At 42.3% G+C, this 20,284-nt stretch overlaps 1 protein-coding gene across 3 annotated transcripts in view; it reads right to left on the bottom strand.

Moving 5' to 3' along the window:
• Positions 1-20,284, bottom strand: part of CAP2 (cyclase associated actin cytoskeleton regulatory protein 2) — a 162,694-nt gene that overhangs the window by 111,202 nt on the left and 31,208 nt on the right. For all 3 annotated transcript variants that reach the window (XM_016954960.3, XM_063812799.1, XM_016954961.3), the window contains exon 3: positions 18,497-18,597. In XM_016954960.3, coding sequence (XP_016810449.1) covers positions 18,497-18,597 — 101 coding nt within the window. The remainder of the gene's footprint in view (positions 1-18,496; positions 18,598-20,284) is intronic.

Genomic DNA, 20,284 nt, shown 5'->3' with positions numbered 1-20,284 from the left:
GAAAAATCTTGTTTGGTATCGAGAGTAGAAAGGAATCAGACCCAAAGTCAGCTGAAAATACACATAGAAATCCCTATTTATGTCTTTGACTTTCTCTAATTAAACTCACATTCCCCTAGGTATCAGCATTCATAACAGATGACTATTTTTCATTTCATGTTATTGTTTTCTTGTCTCATTTAACTAAAAGCATGGTAAAATAAATGTTTTAGTATTTTGCATTATGTAAGTACTGCTCAGTAACCTATAGGGAAGGTTTTTCTTCATAATGTCTCATCTATCACAGACTGATACCTTTGTAAAATAAGTAAAAATGCAGTACTAGAAAAATGAAATTAAAAAAACTGAAATACAAAGTATAGTACAAGTCTAAGTTATTTAAATTACTAGATTTAGCAGACTTAATTCCTCTGTTGCACTGCTATACAATTTTCAAAGTGTTAACGCGTAATTTCTGTACTTATGGTAAAACCGTTAGTGAATAGTTTTTGAGCTGCAGCCTCTGTGCACGGCACGTGCGGTGGTGCTGTTCGATATCTTTCCATGGGAGCCCAACCACCCATGGTCTATGGGAAATGTCTATGGGAAAATGTCTTCCAAGTTTCTAAGAAATAATTTACAAATGAGCTTTGGGGACAGGGGATCTCACTGAGAAGTTTGGGACTGCCTGTATTTGTATATATTGAGATAATCAACTGAATTTTTCACTTTCCATCCAGATGTTTATAATGATATAAATACAGTCAAAGACTCTTGAAACCAGGGAGATTTGATTATTAGAAATACACAGTAAAGTCCCCACCAAAAGTTTAATTTCCCAACTTACCCTTTCAGACTCCAAAGTCATTTCTTGCCTGATCGCTATCATTTTGAATGTTAACAATTGAGGGGGAAGCAACATGCCACAACCCAATCCAAACTGGAAAACCAAATGAAATTCTATTTCTTAACCTGACCTTCAGTTTAAAATATTTACAGAGGCCAGGCGTGGTGGCTCACGCCTACAATCCAAGCACTTTGGGAGGCCGAGATGGGTGGATCACCTGAGGTCAGGAGTTCAAGACCAGCCTGGCCAACATGGTGAAACCCCCTCTCTACTAAAAATACAAAAATTAGCTGGGTGTGGTGGCACGTGCCTGTAATCTCAGCTACTTAGGAGGCTGAGGCAGGAGAATTGCTTGAACCTGGGAGGTGGAGGTTGCAGTGAGCTGAGATTGTGCCACTGCACTCCAGCCTGGGTGGCAGAGTAAGGCTCTGTCTCCAAATAGATAAATAATAAAATAAAATACTTATAGTAAGGTTCACATAAATATCTTGTCTCAGGTGGAGCTAAAGGTGTTTCTATTGGCAGTGATTATAAGTCAATATATTGATGAATTTTCAGGTTACTTATGAATCTTAGTCTCACTTTCTTATATTGCCTCAGAGCCCCAGTCTTTCAATGGCTCACTTTCCTCAACTACAAAAGAGCAACGAGAATGAAGGGAATGAGGCGGGTACTGGATAAACTGTCACAGCTGTGATAAAATCAGGACTCGTGTTGTGTGTGTGTGTGTGTGTGTGTGTGTGTGTGTGTGGAGAGAGAGAAACAAAAATCTACAGAGACATGGCAATCTAATAGTCTATGTATTTTTCCCCTTCTTTTCACAAGTGTTAATAATAGTCTATGTTTCTCAATATTTCACTTGCTAATTTCATGACTTAAAACCTGGGCCATGATGACTTTTTTTTTTTTTTTTTTTTGAGACAGAGTCTTGCTCTGTCGCCAGGCTGGAGTGCAGTGGCGCGATCTCGGCTCACTGCAACCTCTGCCTTCCGGAATCAAGCGATTCTCCTGCCCCAGCCTCTCGAGTAGCTGGGTCTACAGGTCCTAGCACGCCACCACACCCAGTTAATTTTTGTATTTTTAGTAGAAACCGAGTTTCACCATGTTGGCCAGGATGGTCTCTATCTCTTGACCTCGTGATCTGCCTGCCTCGGCCTCCCAAAATGCTGGGATTACAGGCGTGAGCCACCACGCCTAGCTGATGATTTGTTTTTTAACTGCTGGTCTAGGTTTGGCTTGATTTAAGCTGTCAGCCACAGTAAATTCATCTGTCCATTGATTCCATTCTTCCTTAATAATTTGATTCATCCATTTAAATACTTGTTTTCACTTATGTATTTAGAAAACACTTATTAGCTATTATGGGCACAGTGCTAGACAGAGACAGGGCTGGAAGAAAAGAGCATAATTCTGGAACCTTGTAATAAACCCCAACTCTCAACAGGTGGGCCCAAAGTTATAAATCATGCTACTTTACCTGTATATGAATTTGTTTTAACTAAAGCAATTGAAAGTCAAGTATCAGCATTCCAAGTACCTCACTATTTAAAATATTTTTTTAAAGGGTTTTCTAAAAGGGAAAGGATTTGTATTGCAAACACATGTGAGTTCTCTTTTATATCACTAAAACATCTTATATTTGATACATGAAAAAGACTTGGTGTGTAATGTGTTATAACATATGTGTGTGTGTGTGTAAAATCTGGCATGTTTTAAAACTAACAGTGTTAAACCACAATGTAAAGACAACCAGAAAAGGAAAAAAAATACTGAAGGTTGGAAAACGTATTTTGTACTTGCTTTATGCATAGTAATATAATAAATCTGCAAACACATTCCCTAGAATCAGAGTGATGCTTCAGCCAGTGTGCCCATACATTTGACTGAGACTGTTTTTTCTTACATGTAGCCAATACAATATCATGAGGAATTCATAGATGAGTGGAGGGAGTGCGCATGCACACGTGTGTGTGTGTGTCTGTGTGTCTGTGTGTTTTGTGGGAATGGGTGCATGAATAGAAATAACAAGATAAGCTAAATGAAATCAGTGTGTAAAGAGGTCATTCCTTTTGTACAAAAGTATTGCTGAAGCAGCCTCCAGGCAAACAATAGAGTTATCTCGAAGTCTAGATAGAAAACAACAACAAATTTCCAATTATGGGCACAGTTTCAGAAAGACGGAAAGATAGGGAAAAGAGGCGTCAAGGCAAGAGGCAAGACAAAGAACATATATTCTGCAGTATTCAGTAACATGATTAATTCAGGACATTGGAAACAATCCTCTAAAAGCATATTTTTTTCTTCTTTTTTTAGGACAGAGCCTCCTCTGTCACCCAGGCTGGAGTGCAATACCGTGATCGTGGCCCACTGCAGCCTAGAACTCCTGGGCTAAAATGATCCTCCCGCTTCAGTCTCCCGAGAAGCCAGGGCTACAGGTGCGTGCCACCATGCTCAGCTAATGAAAGGGTATTTTTGAGGAGAAAATGTTAGGAAGAAAGTTGCTGGTTACTCTCAAGAGTTTTATTTTTTTAATAGTGATGGGGTCAGCCGGGCCCAGTGGCTCATGCCTGTAATCCCAGCACTTTGGGAGGCCAAGGCGGTGGATTACTTGAGGTCAGGAGTTTGAGACCAGCCTGGTCAACATGGTGAAACTCCGTCTCTACTAAACGCACAAAAATTAGCCTAGCATGGTGGCACACATCTGTAGTTCCAGCTACTCGGGAGGCTGAGGCACGAGGATCGCTTGAACCCAGGAGGAAGCGGTTGCAGTGAGCCAAGATGTTGCCACTGCACTCCAGCCTGGGTGAAAGAGTGATATTCTGTCTCAAAAAAAAAAAAAAAAAATAGTGATGGGGTCTCACTATATTGCTCAGGCTGGTCTTGAACTCCTGGCCTCAAGCAATTCCCCCCACTTGGCCTCTAAAAATGCTGGGATTACAGGCCTGAACCACCACACCCAGCCAGCTCTCAGGAACTTCTGGCATGGACTGAGCTGTAGATACATGCCATGCATTTCCACAGAGGAATATCATGCATGTGAGACTCAATCAGTTTTTTCCCAGATGCAAGTGAAGAGGTACCCAAGGCTAATGTGATTCACCCCAAGCACAGCAGCCCTGGGCATGCTCACAAATTCACCCCTGCACATGTTGTCTGTTCCATTTTGCTTATGTCAGCGAACACAGAACAGAAAGGAAGAATCAGGGCAGGTGCTCCACAGGTTTCCTGGCGGCGAACATCATCATGTGCAGATTCAAAGACCCAGAGAATTAAGAACCCCATCCACAGCTGCACACTAAGTTCATGGTCAACTTGGAGGTGAAACCCAGGTTTCCTTCCCCTAGTGCCATATTCCAATCATTATATCATGAGCTCTAAGGAGTAGAGGAATCTCTTTCAGATTCAGCAACTCCAGTGAGGATTCAGCTTTGCCTGACTTACTCGACCAAAGAATTTAATTGCCCCTAAAGTATCAACTACTGAAAACAAGCCAGGAAAGGCTAATGTCATTGCGGAGGTTCTTCCTCTTCCTGCTTAATTTGTTTGTACAGGCAATAACGAGTTACGCAAAGAAGTGAACACAACAAGAGTTCATTACAATTCCTACACGTTATTGTTGCTGTTTTTTTAATTTTAAATTTGAAAAGTGTAGGTTACATACATAACAGAAAAAAATGCATTTTAAAGTTAATTTGAAGTTTTTTTCTCAACAGCTACACATTTCAAATCTGTTGGCCGTAGTTTAACTATGAATCTATGATAGGAAATGTATATTTTTAAGGCCAGGCACCGTGGCTCACTCCTGTAATCCCAACACTTTGGGAGGCCAAGGTGGGATGATTGCTTGAGCCTAGGAGTTCAAGACCAGCCTGAGCAACACGGTGAAATGCTGTCTCTACTAAAAATATGAAAAATTAGCTGAGTGTGGTGGTGTGCACCTGTAGTCCCAGCTATTCAGGAGGCTGAGGTGGGAGAATCACCTGACCCCAGGAAGTTGAGGCTGCAGTGAGCCTTGATTGTGCCACTGCACTCCAGCCTGGGCAAAAGGAGTGAGACCCTGTCTCAAAGTAAAAATGACAATTTTTTTTTCATTTGGACAGAGGATCTGAAATAAGCCTATGTACTGTGTACATACAATGGTCTTAAGATTTAAAAAGTATTTTAAAATGCACTTAATATTTAATAATATATTAATAATAAAGCTTGAAAGTACATAAGGATTTTTCAAAGGCATGAAACATGTTTTCCTTGAACAAATTAGTTCACATAACTCAGAAAACTTCGTATTTTTCTTTGCCACTGTGAAATTCCTTAAACATCTTGAAAGAAACATGAGATAAAGTTTAGAATGGTCACTTTGATATAACTAAATAGACTCCTGAAATATAAGAATGACTCAATATGAAGAAATATTAATATATTAAGGTAATTTATTAAAAGATCTAAGAAGAAAAGTTGTATTTTTAGCATCTCTATAGATGCTGAAAAAGACCTTTGAAAAAAATTCAACAATCTTCTTGCTTAAAAATGGGAGACACCATGGAATACTATGCAGCCATAAAAAAGGATGAGTTCATGTCCTTTGTAGCGACACGGATGAAGCTGGAAACCATCATTCTGAGCAAACTATTGCAAGGACAGAAAACTAAACATCGCATGTTCTCACTCATAGGTGGGAACTGAACAAAGAGAACACTTGGACACAGGGCAGGGAACATCACACACTAGGGCCTGTCATGGGGTGGGGGGATGTGGGAGGGATAGCATTAGGAGAAATACCTAATGTAAATGACGAGTTAATGGGTGCAGCAAACCAACACGGCACATGTGTACATATGTAACAAACCTGCATGTTGTGCACATGTACCCTAGAACTTAAAGTATAATAAAAAAAATGGGAGATACAGAATTGAACATTAAAATGACCACACACACACACACACACACACACACCACACACAGTTTTTTTTCAGCCCAAAACAAGCATCATACTTAATGGGCTGGCATTCCTGCTAAAAGATAAGCCTCTGTCAACATTTTTAAAATACTGTCTTAAAGGTAATAGTAAATAAAAAGACATGAAAGGTATAAAAAGGAAGAGGTCAGTAATTACTATTTGCAAATAACTATATACTGAAAAAGTGCTGGATAATCAACTGAAAAGCTCCAATAAACAACAACAAAAGTGAACTTCAGAAAGGTAGCTAGACACAAATTAACACACAGAAATGAGCAGCTTTCACATATACGAACAACCAATTCAAAAATACACAGACAAAATTAGCCCATTTACTAAAAATAACAACCCCTGTCCTCCAAAATAAACTCAAGAATCATGCCAAAACTCTGCAGAAAAACTTAATACTACTCCTGAAGGATACAAAAGTGGACTTGAATCAATGGAGAGACATATCCTGGTTTTGGAGAGGAAGACTCAACATCACACAGATGTGAACATTTTAATACTAACTTATAATTTTAACCGATTCCAATAAAAACTCCAACATTTTTCTTCTGGAAACAGACAAGCTGATTTTAAATAAAAAGGCAAAGACAAGCAAGACCATCCAGGAGAACTCTGGATAGGAAGACCCATGGGGGGAATTAACTCTATTACACATGAAACATACTCTGAATCAGGGGTCCCCAACCCCCAGGACACACAGACTGGTACTGGTCCATGGCCTGTTAGGAAGTGGGGTGCATAGCAGGAGGTGAGCAGTGAGCAAGCCAGCAAGCGACTGGAGCTTCGTCTATATTTATAGCCACTCCCCATCGCTTGCATTACCGCCTGAGCTCCACCGCCTGTGAGATCAGCAATGGCATTAGATTCTCATAGGAGCATGAACCCTATTGTGAACAGTGCACGCGAGGGATCTAGGTTGTGTGCTCCTTACGAGAATATAATGCCTGATGATCTGTCACTGTCTCCCATTACCCCTAAATGGGACCGTCTAGTTGCAGGAAAATAAGCTCAGGGCTCTCACTGATTCTATCTTCTGATGAGTATATAATAACAATAGAAATAAAGTGCAATCCCTCTCCCCGGTCCACAGAAAAACTGTTTTCCAGGAAACCGGTCCCTGGTGCCAAAAAGGTTGACTACTGCTGCTCTAAATCCTCAGTGACTAAAGCAGTTGGAACTGAGACATGAACAGCACAATGGAATGAACAGAAAGTCCAAAAACAGACCTGAAGATATACAGGTGTTTAGCATGTGATAAAGGCAGCATTTCGATCCACGGGGGAAATGGACTGATTAATGATAGTGATGGGAATTGCAGGAAACTATCTGGAAAAAAAAAAAAAAACAGTTGGATCCATGCCTTAACGTCATTCACCAAGATAAACTCAAATGTGGATCAAATTTATGTGTCAAAAATAAAGCCATGAAAGTGTTAGAAGAAAAAGCCTTTTTTTTCTCTCTCTCTTTTTTCTCTCTCTCTTTATTTTTTTAAGACGGAGTCTCGCTCTGTAGCCCAGGCTGGAGTGCAATGGCACAATCTTGATTCATTGCAACCTCCGGCTCCTGGGTTCAAGCGATTCTCCTGCCCCAGACTCCCAAGTAGCTGGGATTACAGGTGTGCACTACCACACCCGGCTAATTTTTGTGTTTTTAGTAGAGACGGGGTTTCACCATGTTGGTCAGGCTGGTCTTGAACTCCTGACATCGTCATCTGCCTGCCTTGGCCTCCCAAAGTGCTGGGATTATAGGCGTGAGCCACCGCGCCTGGCAGAAAAAGCCTTTTAAATGACAACTCACACTCTAGAAGCCATAAAAAAAAGATATGTTTATAATAAATTCTACTACATAAAAAAACTTCTGGGCCAGGCGCGGTGGCTCACGCCTGCAATCCCAGCACTTTGGGAGGCCGAGGTGGGCGGATCACAAGGTCAGGACATTGAGACCATCCTGGCTAACACTGTGAAACCCCATCTCTACTAAAAATACAAAAAAATTAGCTGGATGTGGTCGTGGGCGCCTGTAGTCCCAGCTACTCAGGAGGCTGAGACAGGAGAATGGCGTGAACCTGAGAGGCAGAGCTTGCAGTGAGCCAGAATCTTGCCACTGCACTCCAGCCTGGGCAACAGAGAGAGATTCCGTCTCAAAAAAAAACAAAAAACAAAAAAAACTTCTGGATGGTCGAACAAACAAACAAAAAAACCAACATAAGCAATTCTTTTTTTGTTTGTTTTTCGAGATGGAATCTCGTTCTTTCGCCCAGGTTGGAGTGCAGTGGCACGATCTCGGCCCACTGCAACCTCCACCTCCTGGGTTGGGGCAATTCTCCTGCCTCAGCCTCCCGAGTAGCTGGGATTACAGGCACCCACCTCCACGTCCAGCTAATTTTTGTATTTTTAGTAGAGACGGGGTTTCACTATGTTGGCCAAGCTGGTGTTGAACTCCTGACCTTGTGATCCACCCACCTTGGCCTCCCAAAGCACTGGGATTACAGGCCTGAGCCACCACGCCCAGCCAGCAATGTTATAATCTAGTCATAATGTCATAGTGATAATAGGGAAAAATATTTGTATCTCTCACCACAGACAGAGGCTAATATCCCCAATATGTAAAGTTCTCCAGAAATCAATAATAAACCAATGACTTTCTTGCTCCCGCCTATGGACAAAAGAAATGCATAAACAACTCACAGCAAAAGTGATATAAGTGACCCTTTTTTTCTTTGAGACGGAGTCGTGCTCTGTTGCCCAGGTTGGACGGAGTGCAGTGGCGTGATCTCTGTTCACTGTAAACTCCACCTCCCGGATTCAAGCTATTCTCCTGCCTCAGCCTCCTGAGTAGCTGGGATTACAGGCATGTGCCACCATGCCCAGCTAATTTTTGTATTTTTAGTAGAGACAGGGTTTCACCGTGTTGGCCAGACTGGTCTCGATCTTTTGACCTCATGATCCTCCCGCCTCAGCCTCCCAAAGTGCTGAGATTACAGGCGTGAGCCACCGCGCCCGGCCTGTGACCCTTAAACATATGAAAAAGTGCTCAACCTCACTCATCGTAAGAAAAGTACAAATTGAAAACGACACAGAAATACTGTTTGTCACCTATCAGATTGGCAAAACTCCACTGACATCCCCCTCTGTAGGTGACTTTGGGGACACAGACACACTCATCCATTGCTGATGAAAGTATAACAGGCATATCCCCATGGAAGGCAATTTACAACAGATCCCAAAAGCACAATGCCCTTCCCTTCACCCAGCATCCCGCCTATCCCTGTTCTGCTGCTCTAGACCCACTCTCTACCCTGCTGCACCCTGCTCTGTGCTCCAGGCCGACCATTAGACCAGCGGTCCCCAACCTTTTTGGCACCAAGGGTCAATTTCATGGAAGACAATTTTTCCACAGACAGAGCAGGAGGATGGTTTGGGGATGACTCAAGTGCATTACACTTATTGTGCACTTTATTTCTATTATTATATTGTAATATATAATGAAATAATTATACAACTCACCACAATGTAGAATCTGTGGGAGCCCTGAGCTTGTTTTCCTGTAACTAGAGAGTCCCATCTGGGGGTGATAGGAGACAGTGACAGATCATAAGGCATTAGATTCTCATAAGGAGCACAAAACCTAGATCCCTCGAATGCGCAGTTCACCATAGGGTTTATGCTCCTCTGAGAATCTAATGCCGCCACTGATCTGACAGAAGGCAGAGCTCAGGTAGTAATGCAAGGGATGGGGAGTGGCTCTAAGTACAGATGAAGCTTTGGCCGCTCACCTGCCTGCCACTCACCTCCTGCTCTGCAGCCTGGTTCCTAACAGGGTTGGGGACCCCTGACATAGATGGCATCAGCATCCACAGGCTCCTTGGCTCCTGGATTCTCACTGGGTTCAGTCAGTGGAAGGCTTGACAGGAGACTGGAGCAAGGGAGACAAGCAGAAGGTGGCCTTTATTCCCCTGGTTCTTCCTGCTGGTCTCCATTGCATGGCTGTGTCTCTCTGCGGAAGGTTCTGATACCCGCCTCCCTCTCTCTTCCTCTCCAAACCTTGGGGTAGCAGTGATTCCTGTGATTGGCAGTCCTGGGTACTTTATGATTTCTTGTTTCCTGACTGCCTGCTCACAGCTTTCGAAATAGTCCCTTTATTAAACTCTCCTCAAATTCCCTTGTTTGGGCCAGGCACGGTGGCTCATGCCTGTAATCCCAGCACTTTGGAAGGCCAAGGCGGGTGGACCACTTGACGTCAGGAGTTCAAGACCAGCCTGGCCAACATGGTAAAACCTTTTCTCTACTAAAAACACAAAAGAAAAAACAAATTAGCTGGAAGGGTGGCATGCACCTATAATCCCAGTTATTTGGGAGGCTGAGGCAGGAGAATCACTTGAACCTAGGAGGCAGAGGTTGCAGTGAGCCGAAATCGCATGACTGTGCTCCAGCCTGGGTGACAGAGTGAGACTCTATCAAGAAAGGAAGGAAGGAAGGAAGGAAGGAAGGAAGGAAGGAAGGAAGGAAGGAAAGAAAGAAAGATTCCTTAGTTTAACCATGCCAAGATTAAGAGTTTAGTCATCTTAACCTTAGAGACTCACAGGATCTTTCCATGAGTATCCTTCCAGGACCCTGACTGATACACCCTTGAATCCCATTTTGGAGAATTTATCCTCAGATATACTTGTATATATAGAAAATTCTGTGCATACATGCTTATGCACTGTAACAAAAGATTAGAAATAACCCAATGTCCAGCAACAGGGATCTGGTCAAATAAACTGTGATAAACTACACAGAGGAGTATTTTGAAGCCGTAAAAAACAGTGAAGAAGCTCTAGATGGACTGACAGAAAAGATCTCTAGAATATATTGTTAAGTGAAGAAAACAAGGTGTGAAGCAGTGTACATAATGAAGTGACCGTTTAGTAATAAAAGGAAAATAAGAATAAATGTATTTTCAAAAACAAACACTGGAAGGATACATAAGAAACTTGAAAAGTCGTCACCTTCAGGGTTATGGAGGGAAATGGGATGAACACATACATTAGTACACGTTACTACACAAAGTACACGTGGTGCTTTTCCTGGCTTCAATTTTTTAACCCATGCAAACAGTTACTCAAAAAATTAAATCAGGCCAGGTGCAGTGGCTCACGCCTGTAATCCCAGCACTTTGGGAGGCCGAGGCAGGCGGATCACTTGAGGTCAGGAATTCGAGACTGGCCTGGCCAACAGAGTGAAACCCCGTCTCTACTAAAAACACAAAAATTAGCCGGGCTTGGTGGTGCGGGTCTATAGTCCCAGCTACTCAGGAGGCTAAGGCAGGCCAATTGCTTGAACCTGGGAGGCGGAGGTTGCAGTGATCTCAGATTGCACCATTGCACTCCAGCCTAGGCAACAGAGTGAGACTCTGTCTCAAAAAAAAAAAAGAAAGAAAAGAAAAGAAATTAAATTACTAAAAAAGCAGAAAGAAAAACATTGAGGCAAGAGTTTGGCAGAAAGCATATTTGCTGTCCAGGAAAAAGAAAAAGGGCAGGTATCATCTTATCATCTTAACCTTAGAGACTCATGGAATCTGACTCGTTGTTTCAGCAAGGTACCTTGGTGATTTTTTTCATTGGTAGAGTAAATGGGCAATCCTGTGGTTGGTCAGGCCTCGTGGCCCTTAGAAGTCCGGTTTTGATTCCAAGTCCAGTTTCTTACTGGCCAGTCCCCAAAGCTCTAAGTGTGTTTGTGAAATTAGGATGTTCAGTGAGATAGATGAGGATCGTATGCTCTAGAAACAAACTTTAAGTAAAAAAGGAGTCACAGGGATGTCCAATGAAGGCCTGAGATTTAGCAGGAGATGGGCTGTGAATCAAAGCATGTTTGGTAGCAAACTATGTGTTCTGCGCTGAGAATAAAACTTGTCCACGTTCTTGGGAAGACATGGTAACAGAGGCTGATCTATGTGACTTTTCTGAATTCTGCAAATTTGGTGCCAACAGCATAGTAATGATCAGGCCGAGCCCACGCCAGTGCAAAGGCGCAGAAATGAAGACCTAGAGGGACAGAGTTCAGGCCTGGAGGCAGCATTCTCCTGGTCACTAAGAGGCACAGTAGCCTTCCACCCTCTCCTCTGCCCTGGGCCTAAGCCTGGTCATGGAGACCTATCCTCCTCTTCTAGAAAGAGGGAGTGAGGAAGGAGGCAGGTCAGTGCGGTCTTGCTTCTCACCAGTCAGCCAATTACCATAAGGGTGGTGGGAGACACAGCTGGCACAACAACTTGTAGGACCTGAAAGCACAGACACGTGGAGGCCTACAGTCCTTTTAGATGAAGGAGTCAGATGTTTGTCTATACCACAGGGAGAGAGCAAGAAGAGAAGATGTTTTATCTTCAGTGTTCTGTAAATCCTTTTTCTGACATGGTTCCTTCTGTTTGCTTCTCATGGCGTTTTCCCTGGCATGGCTGAAGATGCTTTTTACAATGGTGATGAGGCCACCCTACTTCAGGTTAAAGTAGGCGCCTGCCAAGGTGACAGACAGAGACTCTGGAGACTAGACTCCTGGCTCTGCCACTGCATTGCTGAGATCTTTCACACACCACGCACATCACCTAGCCTCTCTAATTTGCAGTTTCCTTCTCTGTAGAAGATAGAAAGACAGATAGATGGACGGATGGAAGGGAGAGAGGGAGGGAGGGAGGGGGGAGAGAGGGAGGGAGGGACGGAGGAAAAAGAAGGGAGGGAAGGAAGTAAAAGAAAATAAAAGCAAAGAGAGACGGAAGGGAGGGAGGAACAAAAAAGAGGGAAAAAACAAAAGGAGAGAAGGAAGTAGGGAAGGAAAGAAGGATGCAAATAAATGGAAAGAAAGGAAAAGAAAGAAAAGAGGGAGAAGAAAGGAAGGGAAAAAAGAAGCAAGAAAAAGAAGAAAACAAGCAAGCAAGCAAGGGGGTGGATGGGTGGACAACTGGAATAGATGACTTTTAAATGCTTCCTTCTCTAAAAATTCTGGCTATCATTAATGGCTAAGCCAGTAAGAAAGAAGATGCCCCATTTAAAGCCTGGATGAAACCTAGAGGCAGAATTCTTGATGCAAGTCATTTTTTGGATCTCTGCCATTTGGTGAAACTGAAAGACATACAGATTCTTCGGGCTTGCAATTGTCAAGATATTCCACATCTAGTAGTAATAAAAATTCATGTTCAAATTAAAACAGTGAACAGGAAACTGGAAGTTCATGGGAAGAGCAAGTTGGCTGAAGGCAGAGTGGGGAGGTGAGGAGAATGACATGGAATGGGCTGGTTTGCTGAGTCAGCCCCACAGTGGTGCTTCTGATAAGATTTTTTGGGATGGGGATCCTGGATAGACACAGATTCTAAAGCACCAAACGTGTAAATGGTCACTTTTAAAATGAGTACAGATGACCCATAAATATTTTCAAGAATCAAAAGAATTGAAAGAATACAAGATACCATCCGTAAAATAAACATGCAGATATTCTGTATTATTTATTCCAGAGATAAGGTTATTATATGTTTCAGAGATAAGATTCATGTAAAGGAAGATGTGACAACTCGTTGCACCAGAAAGCACAGACTGGTAGAGGCCTCCGGGTCCTTTTAGATGAAGGAGCCTGATGTTCGTCTATACCACAGGAGAGTGGAAAGATGTTTTGTCTTTAGTGCTCTGTGTATCCTTTTTCTGACATGGTTCCTTCTGCTTGTTTCTCAGGGCATCTTCCCTGGCATGGCTGAAGATGCTCTTTATAATGGTGATGAGGCCACCCTATTGCAAGCTCTTCATTTGGAAACCGAATAGCTCCCTCATGCTTTCAGGCTGAGAGAACTGATGAGTCAGGTGCATGGGCTATTGAGAGACAGAGGCCCTGAGAAATTATGTCATCCTGCCTCGTTAAGGAGCAGATGAAGGGACTAGCTCAAGGTCATGCTGTCAAAAGCAGGGCCACTCTAAATCCAAATATTAATACAATCTGCCAGTGTGAGTCAGAGGAAGAGAGACTTCTCATTTTGCCACTCTTTGAACTCATTAACTGAACAGCGTGACACAAAGTGAGCAAGCTATTTTGTAGATGATTTAAATAAATGGTAAAGACTAGGAATATCTAGCATAGTGACTATGACCCATCAAAAGTGAGGCTGTAATAACTTTCTGATCATGTTCATCCTTTATAGAAGTCAAGGAACTCAAGGACAGAACATTATACAGCATGTGATTTAATCATAGTATGCTTTATGTGTGTTACGTTTAGTTGAAATTTATTGCCCTTTTGTTCAAATTGTGGTTCTTTCATTTTAAATAATTAATAAAAATTATTTTTTAATGCTATCTTTTTTTAAACTTCTAGTTTAGGTTCAGGGGTACACATACAGGTTTGTTATGTAGGTAAATTTTGTGTCGCGGAGGTTTGGTGTACAGATTATTTCATTGCCCAGGTGATAAGCATAGCACCTGACAGGTACTTTCTGATCCTCACCCTTCTTCTGCCCTCCATCCTCCAGTTGGCCCACTGTCTACTGTCCCCTTCTTTGTGACCACGTGTTCTCAATGTTTAGCTCCCACTTATTAGTGAGAGCATGTGGTAACAGCAGTTTTTAAAGTCCATTTCAATCAAGAACAGGAAATAAAGATTCCAGATTCCTACAAACATTTAAAATGTAAGTTCTAGAAATCTCCAAAAAAGACTTGGGTTAGGAAAAGCTATGATTTGCAGTTGCTTCCTATTTGTCACATCAATTAGAAATAGACCTGAGATCAGTTCCGCCATGAATCCTAACAATAGGATAACTTTGTTAAAAAATAACCCCTAATGGCCGGGTGCAGTGGCTCACGCCTATAATCCCAGCACTTTGGGAGGCTGAGGCGGGTGGATCACGAGGTCAGGAGTTCAAGACCAGCCTGGCCAACATGGTAAAACCCTGTCTCTACGAAAAATACAAAAATTAGCCAGACGTAGTGGCGTGCGGCTGTAATCCCAGGTACTCAGGAGGCTGAGACAGGAGAATCGCTTGAACCCGGGAGGTGGAGGTTGCAGTGAGCTGAGATCACGCCACTGCACTCAAGCCTGGGCAACAGAGCAAGACTCTGTCTCAAAAAAAAAAAAAAAAAAACCCAAAGTCACATAAATCTATTTATGGATAAATGATGTCCAACCAAGGGCTAGGTATTATATAGGCCCAGTTTCTAGAGGATCTGCTTCTTTGACATTGAGAACTCTATTTACCCAATATCTATTATAAAATCATGCATGTATGCAATTACGCATAAAATTATCTATTCTTTTTTAAAAGGGGTGCAAGCTGTGTCAAGTTTCTTGGGTTGAAGAATAGTTTAAATAAGCCCTTTGGTTTAGGCTGCACACAAGAAGGCTTTACAAGTTCTAATCTTTTCTAAACCTGTTATGCTCTTCAGTTCAGCAGAGATTCCTAATTGTAGCTATTAGTTCCCCTTTTTTGTGGTCTGTTCTGTCAATAGGCTATTGAGTGTTCAGTAAATTAAGCCCAACCAGCAGCCGACACATCGAGACAGACGTTAAATCATAGCTTGGCTGCCCCTATTCCTTACTGGTATCTGTCAAACGACTTTCAAGCACAGGCACAGGATTTAACATGATGCACATTTGTGTCACTCTCAAATTTCCATCCTGTACAATCAGGTATGTGAGGGCTTTTTTCCTAGGCAACAGGTGTGTTCTTGGAATAAAGTTCAACCCCCACTTCTGGCTGATGTGAGAGGCAACAGCTGCAAGCTTAATGCCAATGACACATGGTTCTATAAGCGAGAGAAAAAATAAACGGCATGTTCAAAGTATTAACGTCATGGGCAGATGGACTATAGCTGCCTGTACTTTTCTTTGTGTTGTAGAGCTGGAGTCTAAACTTTCAGATGACAAGTGTTTCTTTCTTTCTCTCTTTCTTGCTTGCCTTTCTTCCTTCCCTCTTCTATTCTTTTCCTTCCTTTCCTCTATTTTTTAAAAACTAGGGAGAACATAAATTTTCTTAAGCATTACATATTCATTACTGAGAATATTCCTTCATCTGAGTCATCCTGTTTACAGCCTGATGAACGAAGAGATGAAAAACTTAATATTAACCAAGCTACACTTTATAACTCACTCTGTTCTAAAAAGAACTTAAAGGGACTGTTTAGTGTGCAATTTGAAGACAGCATACAAATCTTACTCTTTTAAAAAATGCAAAGTTAAATATACTTATTTATAGGTCTCATTATTCTCTTGTAAAAAGCTTCTATCTAGAATTTTTGAGATACTCCTAATGAGTTATAATGTACTGTGTACCTCAGAAGCCTAATGTTGGCATTAATGAATAGTAACCATAATGCTACAATGATTACTGTCATAGTGTTCAAGACAGAAAATGTTCATCAATCACTCAAGCATCTTTTTCAGTGTATTGCAGATAATATTCCTTTGTGTGTGTTAGCGTTCAGGAGTTATCACGCCTCAGAATACAAGAGGCTCAGCCACTCTCTTGCTGCATACAAGGTTTCTTGTAAACAAAAACACTGAGGAAAAAAAAAAACTAGAGTAGTAACAATAGTGCTGTGGGATACATTTGATGCGCATGCTTCTTAGTGCCCAGGTTTTTCCAGAACTCGTATATATCAAGGCTTGTCTCTTTCACCAAGGGGTACTTCAACAGAAATGGAGAAGTATCTTTGTTTTTCTTAGATGTGGCAAACAAATACATTGCAATGTGATGAGATAAGCACCTATTTAATTACAGTCTTGGAGCCTCTGGCATAACCGGAGTCACTGGATCCCCTGGGAGACTGGTGTTGGGTGTTGCATATGATGTCTAATTGGGAGGGGAGCAAAAAGAGAATCCCTTTATACTTTTTTTAAAAGCCCCAAACCACAACTTTATTCAAGAATCAGATTTTCTGTGAATCTATACTGAAAATGGTTTTGCCAGGATTCTGTCATTGCTGAGAAATCTATAGGTAGATGGATTTGGAATTCAATCCTTAGTGAGAAACAAAGGCCAAAGAAAAAGAAGAACCCAGTGATACATTTCTTTTCATGTTTTTAATTGGTTTGGCTATCACATTCGATTTTCACTAAACGAATGCAAACAATGACTAACCCCGGAGATGATGCTAATATTTTTTAAAATATGAAAAGTGCCTAAAACGGCAGGCTAGCTTAGGTAACTTTAAAGTTCTCTTCCAATCCAGAGATTACCAAATTCTGTGTTTTTGCTTTTCCTCAGGCTGTACTTTGTTCAAAATTATAGTAAGATATACTTAACATAAAATTTACCATCTTAACCATTTTCAGTGTACAGCTTAATAGTGTTAAGTATATTCACATAGTTGTACAATCTCCAGAACTTCTTAATCTTGGAAAACTGAAACTCTGTACTCATTGAACAATTTCCTATTCTCTCCTCCCTCCAGCCTCTGGCAAACACCATTCTACTTTGTCTCCACAAATTTGACCACCCTAGGTACTGCCAATAAATGGAATCATACAGTATTTGTCTTTTTGTGTCTGGCTTATTTCACTTAGCATAATGTCCTCAAGGTTCATCCATACTACAGCATGTAATAGCATTTCCTTCCTTTTCAAGGCTGAATAATATTCCATTGTATGTACAGACCACATTTAGTGTATCTGCCAATGCACACTTGGGTTGCTTCCACCTCGTGGCTATTGTGAATAATGCTGCTATGAACATGGGTGTCTCTTGGAGATGCTGCTTTTAAATTTGGGGGATATACATAGAAGTGAAATTGTTGGATCTACAGTAGTTCTATTTTTTTTTTTTTTTTTTTTTTTTTTGAGGAGCCAACACACTGTTTTCCACAGTGCCTGCATCATTTTACATTCCCACCAACAGTGCGTAGAGGCTCCAGTTTCTCCCCATCCTAACCAATACTTGTTAATTCCTGTTCTTTGGATAGTAGCCATCCCAATGGATATGAGGTGATATCCTCAGGCCGCATTTTACAGAAAGAAGAAGGGTGGCTGGTGACTGAGTCAGCTCAGCCAGGGGAACTTTTTAAAAGCATAAATCAAATCGCCCTGAGTCCTCTGCCCGGTGACCCCGGGTGGCTTCCCATCACAGTGGGAAGGAGAGCCAAGTCCCTCACTGTGACTAGAAGAGCATGTTGTACTCTGAGCCCTTGTTACCCCTCTCCCTTATCTTTTCCCAGGCCTTCTGCTCTGCTGGGAACACACCAAGCTTGCTCTGAGCCTTCGCTCTTGCTGTTCCCTCTGCCTGGAACTCTCTTCCCCACATCACTCCACAGCTCACTACCTCTCTCCATCAGATCTCTGCTCAGTGTCACCTCAGATACACCTTCCTATCTCAAGCAATAGCCCTGTTTCCAGCACTCTAAATCATGACTCTGCTTTCTTATTCTTTTCGTACTTAAAACTACCTGAATTCATTTGTATATTTGTATATATCATCTGTTTCCCAGACTAAAGTGGAAGTTCTGTGAGAACAGGATGTAGCCTATCTTGTTCATCCCCATGCTCCTAGCTTCCAGAACAGTGCTGGACAATACTCTATCCATAGGCCTTGCAGGAACAATTAAATGAATAAATGGGTAAATGAATGTTTTAGCCACCATCTGCCTAGCCAGAGTAAAAAATAAATAAATAAATAAAGATCTCCTCAGGCTGTTAGAGTTGTCAGAGGCTGGGCTGGTAAGTTTAAACTCTCTACTGAGAACAGGGGAGGAAAGTACTTACATGGGTCTCCACGTCCCCAGCAAGGATCCTACTGTTCTTTAAAAACTCGGCCACCATACTGTCCATCAGCTTGTCAAAGGCTTCCACGGAGGGTGCCACACCTTGGGGAAAGGAGCAGTTTGTTATTCCCTGGCCGTTGAATGAAAACCTGGGACTAGCCGGGCACGGTGGCTCACACCTGTAATCCCAGCACTTTGGGAGTCCGAGGCAGGCAGATCGCCTGAGGTCAGGAGTTTAAGACCAGCCTGGACAACATGGTGAAACCCGTCTCTACTAAAAATACAAAAATTAGCCAGGCGTGGTGGTAGGCATCTTTAATCCCAGCTACTCGGGAGGCTGAGGCAGGAGAATCTCTTGAAACTGGGAGGTGGAGGTGATCTCAGTGAGTCGAGATCGCGCCACTGCACTCCAGCCTGAGTGACAGAGCAAGACTCCATCTCAAGAAAAAAAAGAAAAAGAAAACCTGGGACTGTCTTGCCATAGGCAATATGGAAGTTTAATATCATCAATTTCATTCTCACCAATTCATTTGCTAAGTCATTCCTTCACTCAATCAATGTGTCTGGGTTTTTTTTTTGTTTTTTTTTTCTTTTGAGACAGGGTCTCACTGTCACCCAGGCTGGAGTGCAGTGGCGTGATCTTGGCTCACTGCAACCTCCTCCTCCCAGGTTCAAGTGATTCTCCAGCCTCAGCCTCCCAAGTAGCTGAGACCATAGATGCGTGCCACCGTGCTCTGTTAATTTTTGTAGTTTTTGTAGAGACAGGGTCTCACCATATTGGTCAGGCTAGTTTCCAACTCCTGGGCTCAAGTGATCGGCCCACCTTGGCCTCCCAAAGTACTGGGATTACAGGCGTGAGCCACCACGCCCGGATCTCCATCAGTGTTTATTAAACATTTCTCAACAGCTCAGGAAAACACTGTTTTCCTATTTTTCATCCTCCTGAGTAAAGACGCTACATAATTTCGTTTCATTCCCTCCGGACCCAGGGAGGTAGGTAGCACCATCACAGATGAGGAAATGGCTGCAAACACAGCACCTGACAGGGCCAGAGTTACAGACCAAACAAAAGGCAGATCCAAAACCTGAACCCAGCCGATTCATCCAAAGCCAGTGGCCCTTCTTCCATAGCCACCTGCTCAGGTGCTATAATGACCTTACAAACAGTTACCAAGATTACCCAGGACAATCAGAAGGTAATAATGAACTCTAGGCAAGGAGGAAAAGAGCTGATTTCACTCATTTTCTTCCTTCTTCACTCCCCAGGGGGTGGGGGGACAACCATAGTGGGAATGAAATTGACTGCTGAGCCCATACCTGTTGGGTTCAGAGCTGCCAAATTACTGGCAAAGCTCAAGTGGCAACTGCCCAACAGGTGTGCTCTGCATTTGCTTCCCTGCCTTTTAATTAGCAGAAAAAAAATCTAAGTCCCTGATTTCATGTCCCTAATATTGAGAAATACAATACTGAGAAACTATGGAAACTCTAACCAAAACCTAGGATTCCTTTTCTCCATGCTCACAAAACTATTAGGAGAGTGTCTTTCTTTTTCTCTTTTTCCCAATTACCCATTTCCACAGGCCCAAAAGATGATGGAAACAAGTTATTTGCACTCTCTGCAGGTGTGTTCTAACTTCCGAGCAGGATGTTGAAGCTAGACGTTGAAGCTGAGTTATCTTAAAGTTCACAGCACAGTATATAACAACTTCTGGAACATAAAAAGGACACAAGACCAAAGGCTCCTTATGGATCCGTTTGGAGACAGATAAACCTGTTTGTTGCTATGGAA

Source organism: Pan troglodytes, chromosome 5 (genome assembly GCF_028858775.2).
Source record: "Pan troglodytes isolate AG18354 chromosome 5, NHGRI_mPanTro3-v2.0_pri, whole genome shotgun sequence".
Taxonomy (NCBI): Eukaryota; Metazoa; Chordata; class Mammalia; order Primates; family Hominidae; genus Pan; species Pan troglodytes.
The sequence above is the reverse complement of the archived record's forward strand: the minus strand, read 5'-3'. Positions and strand labels throughout refer to the sequence as shown.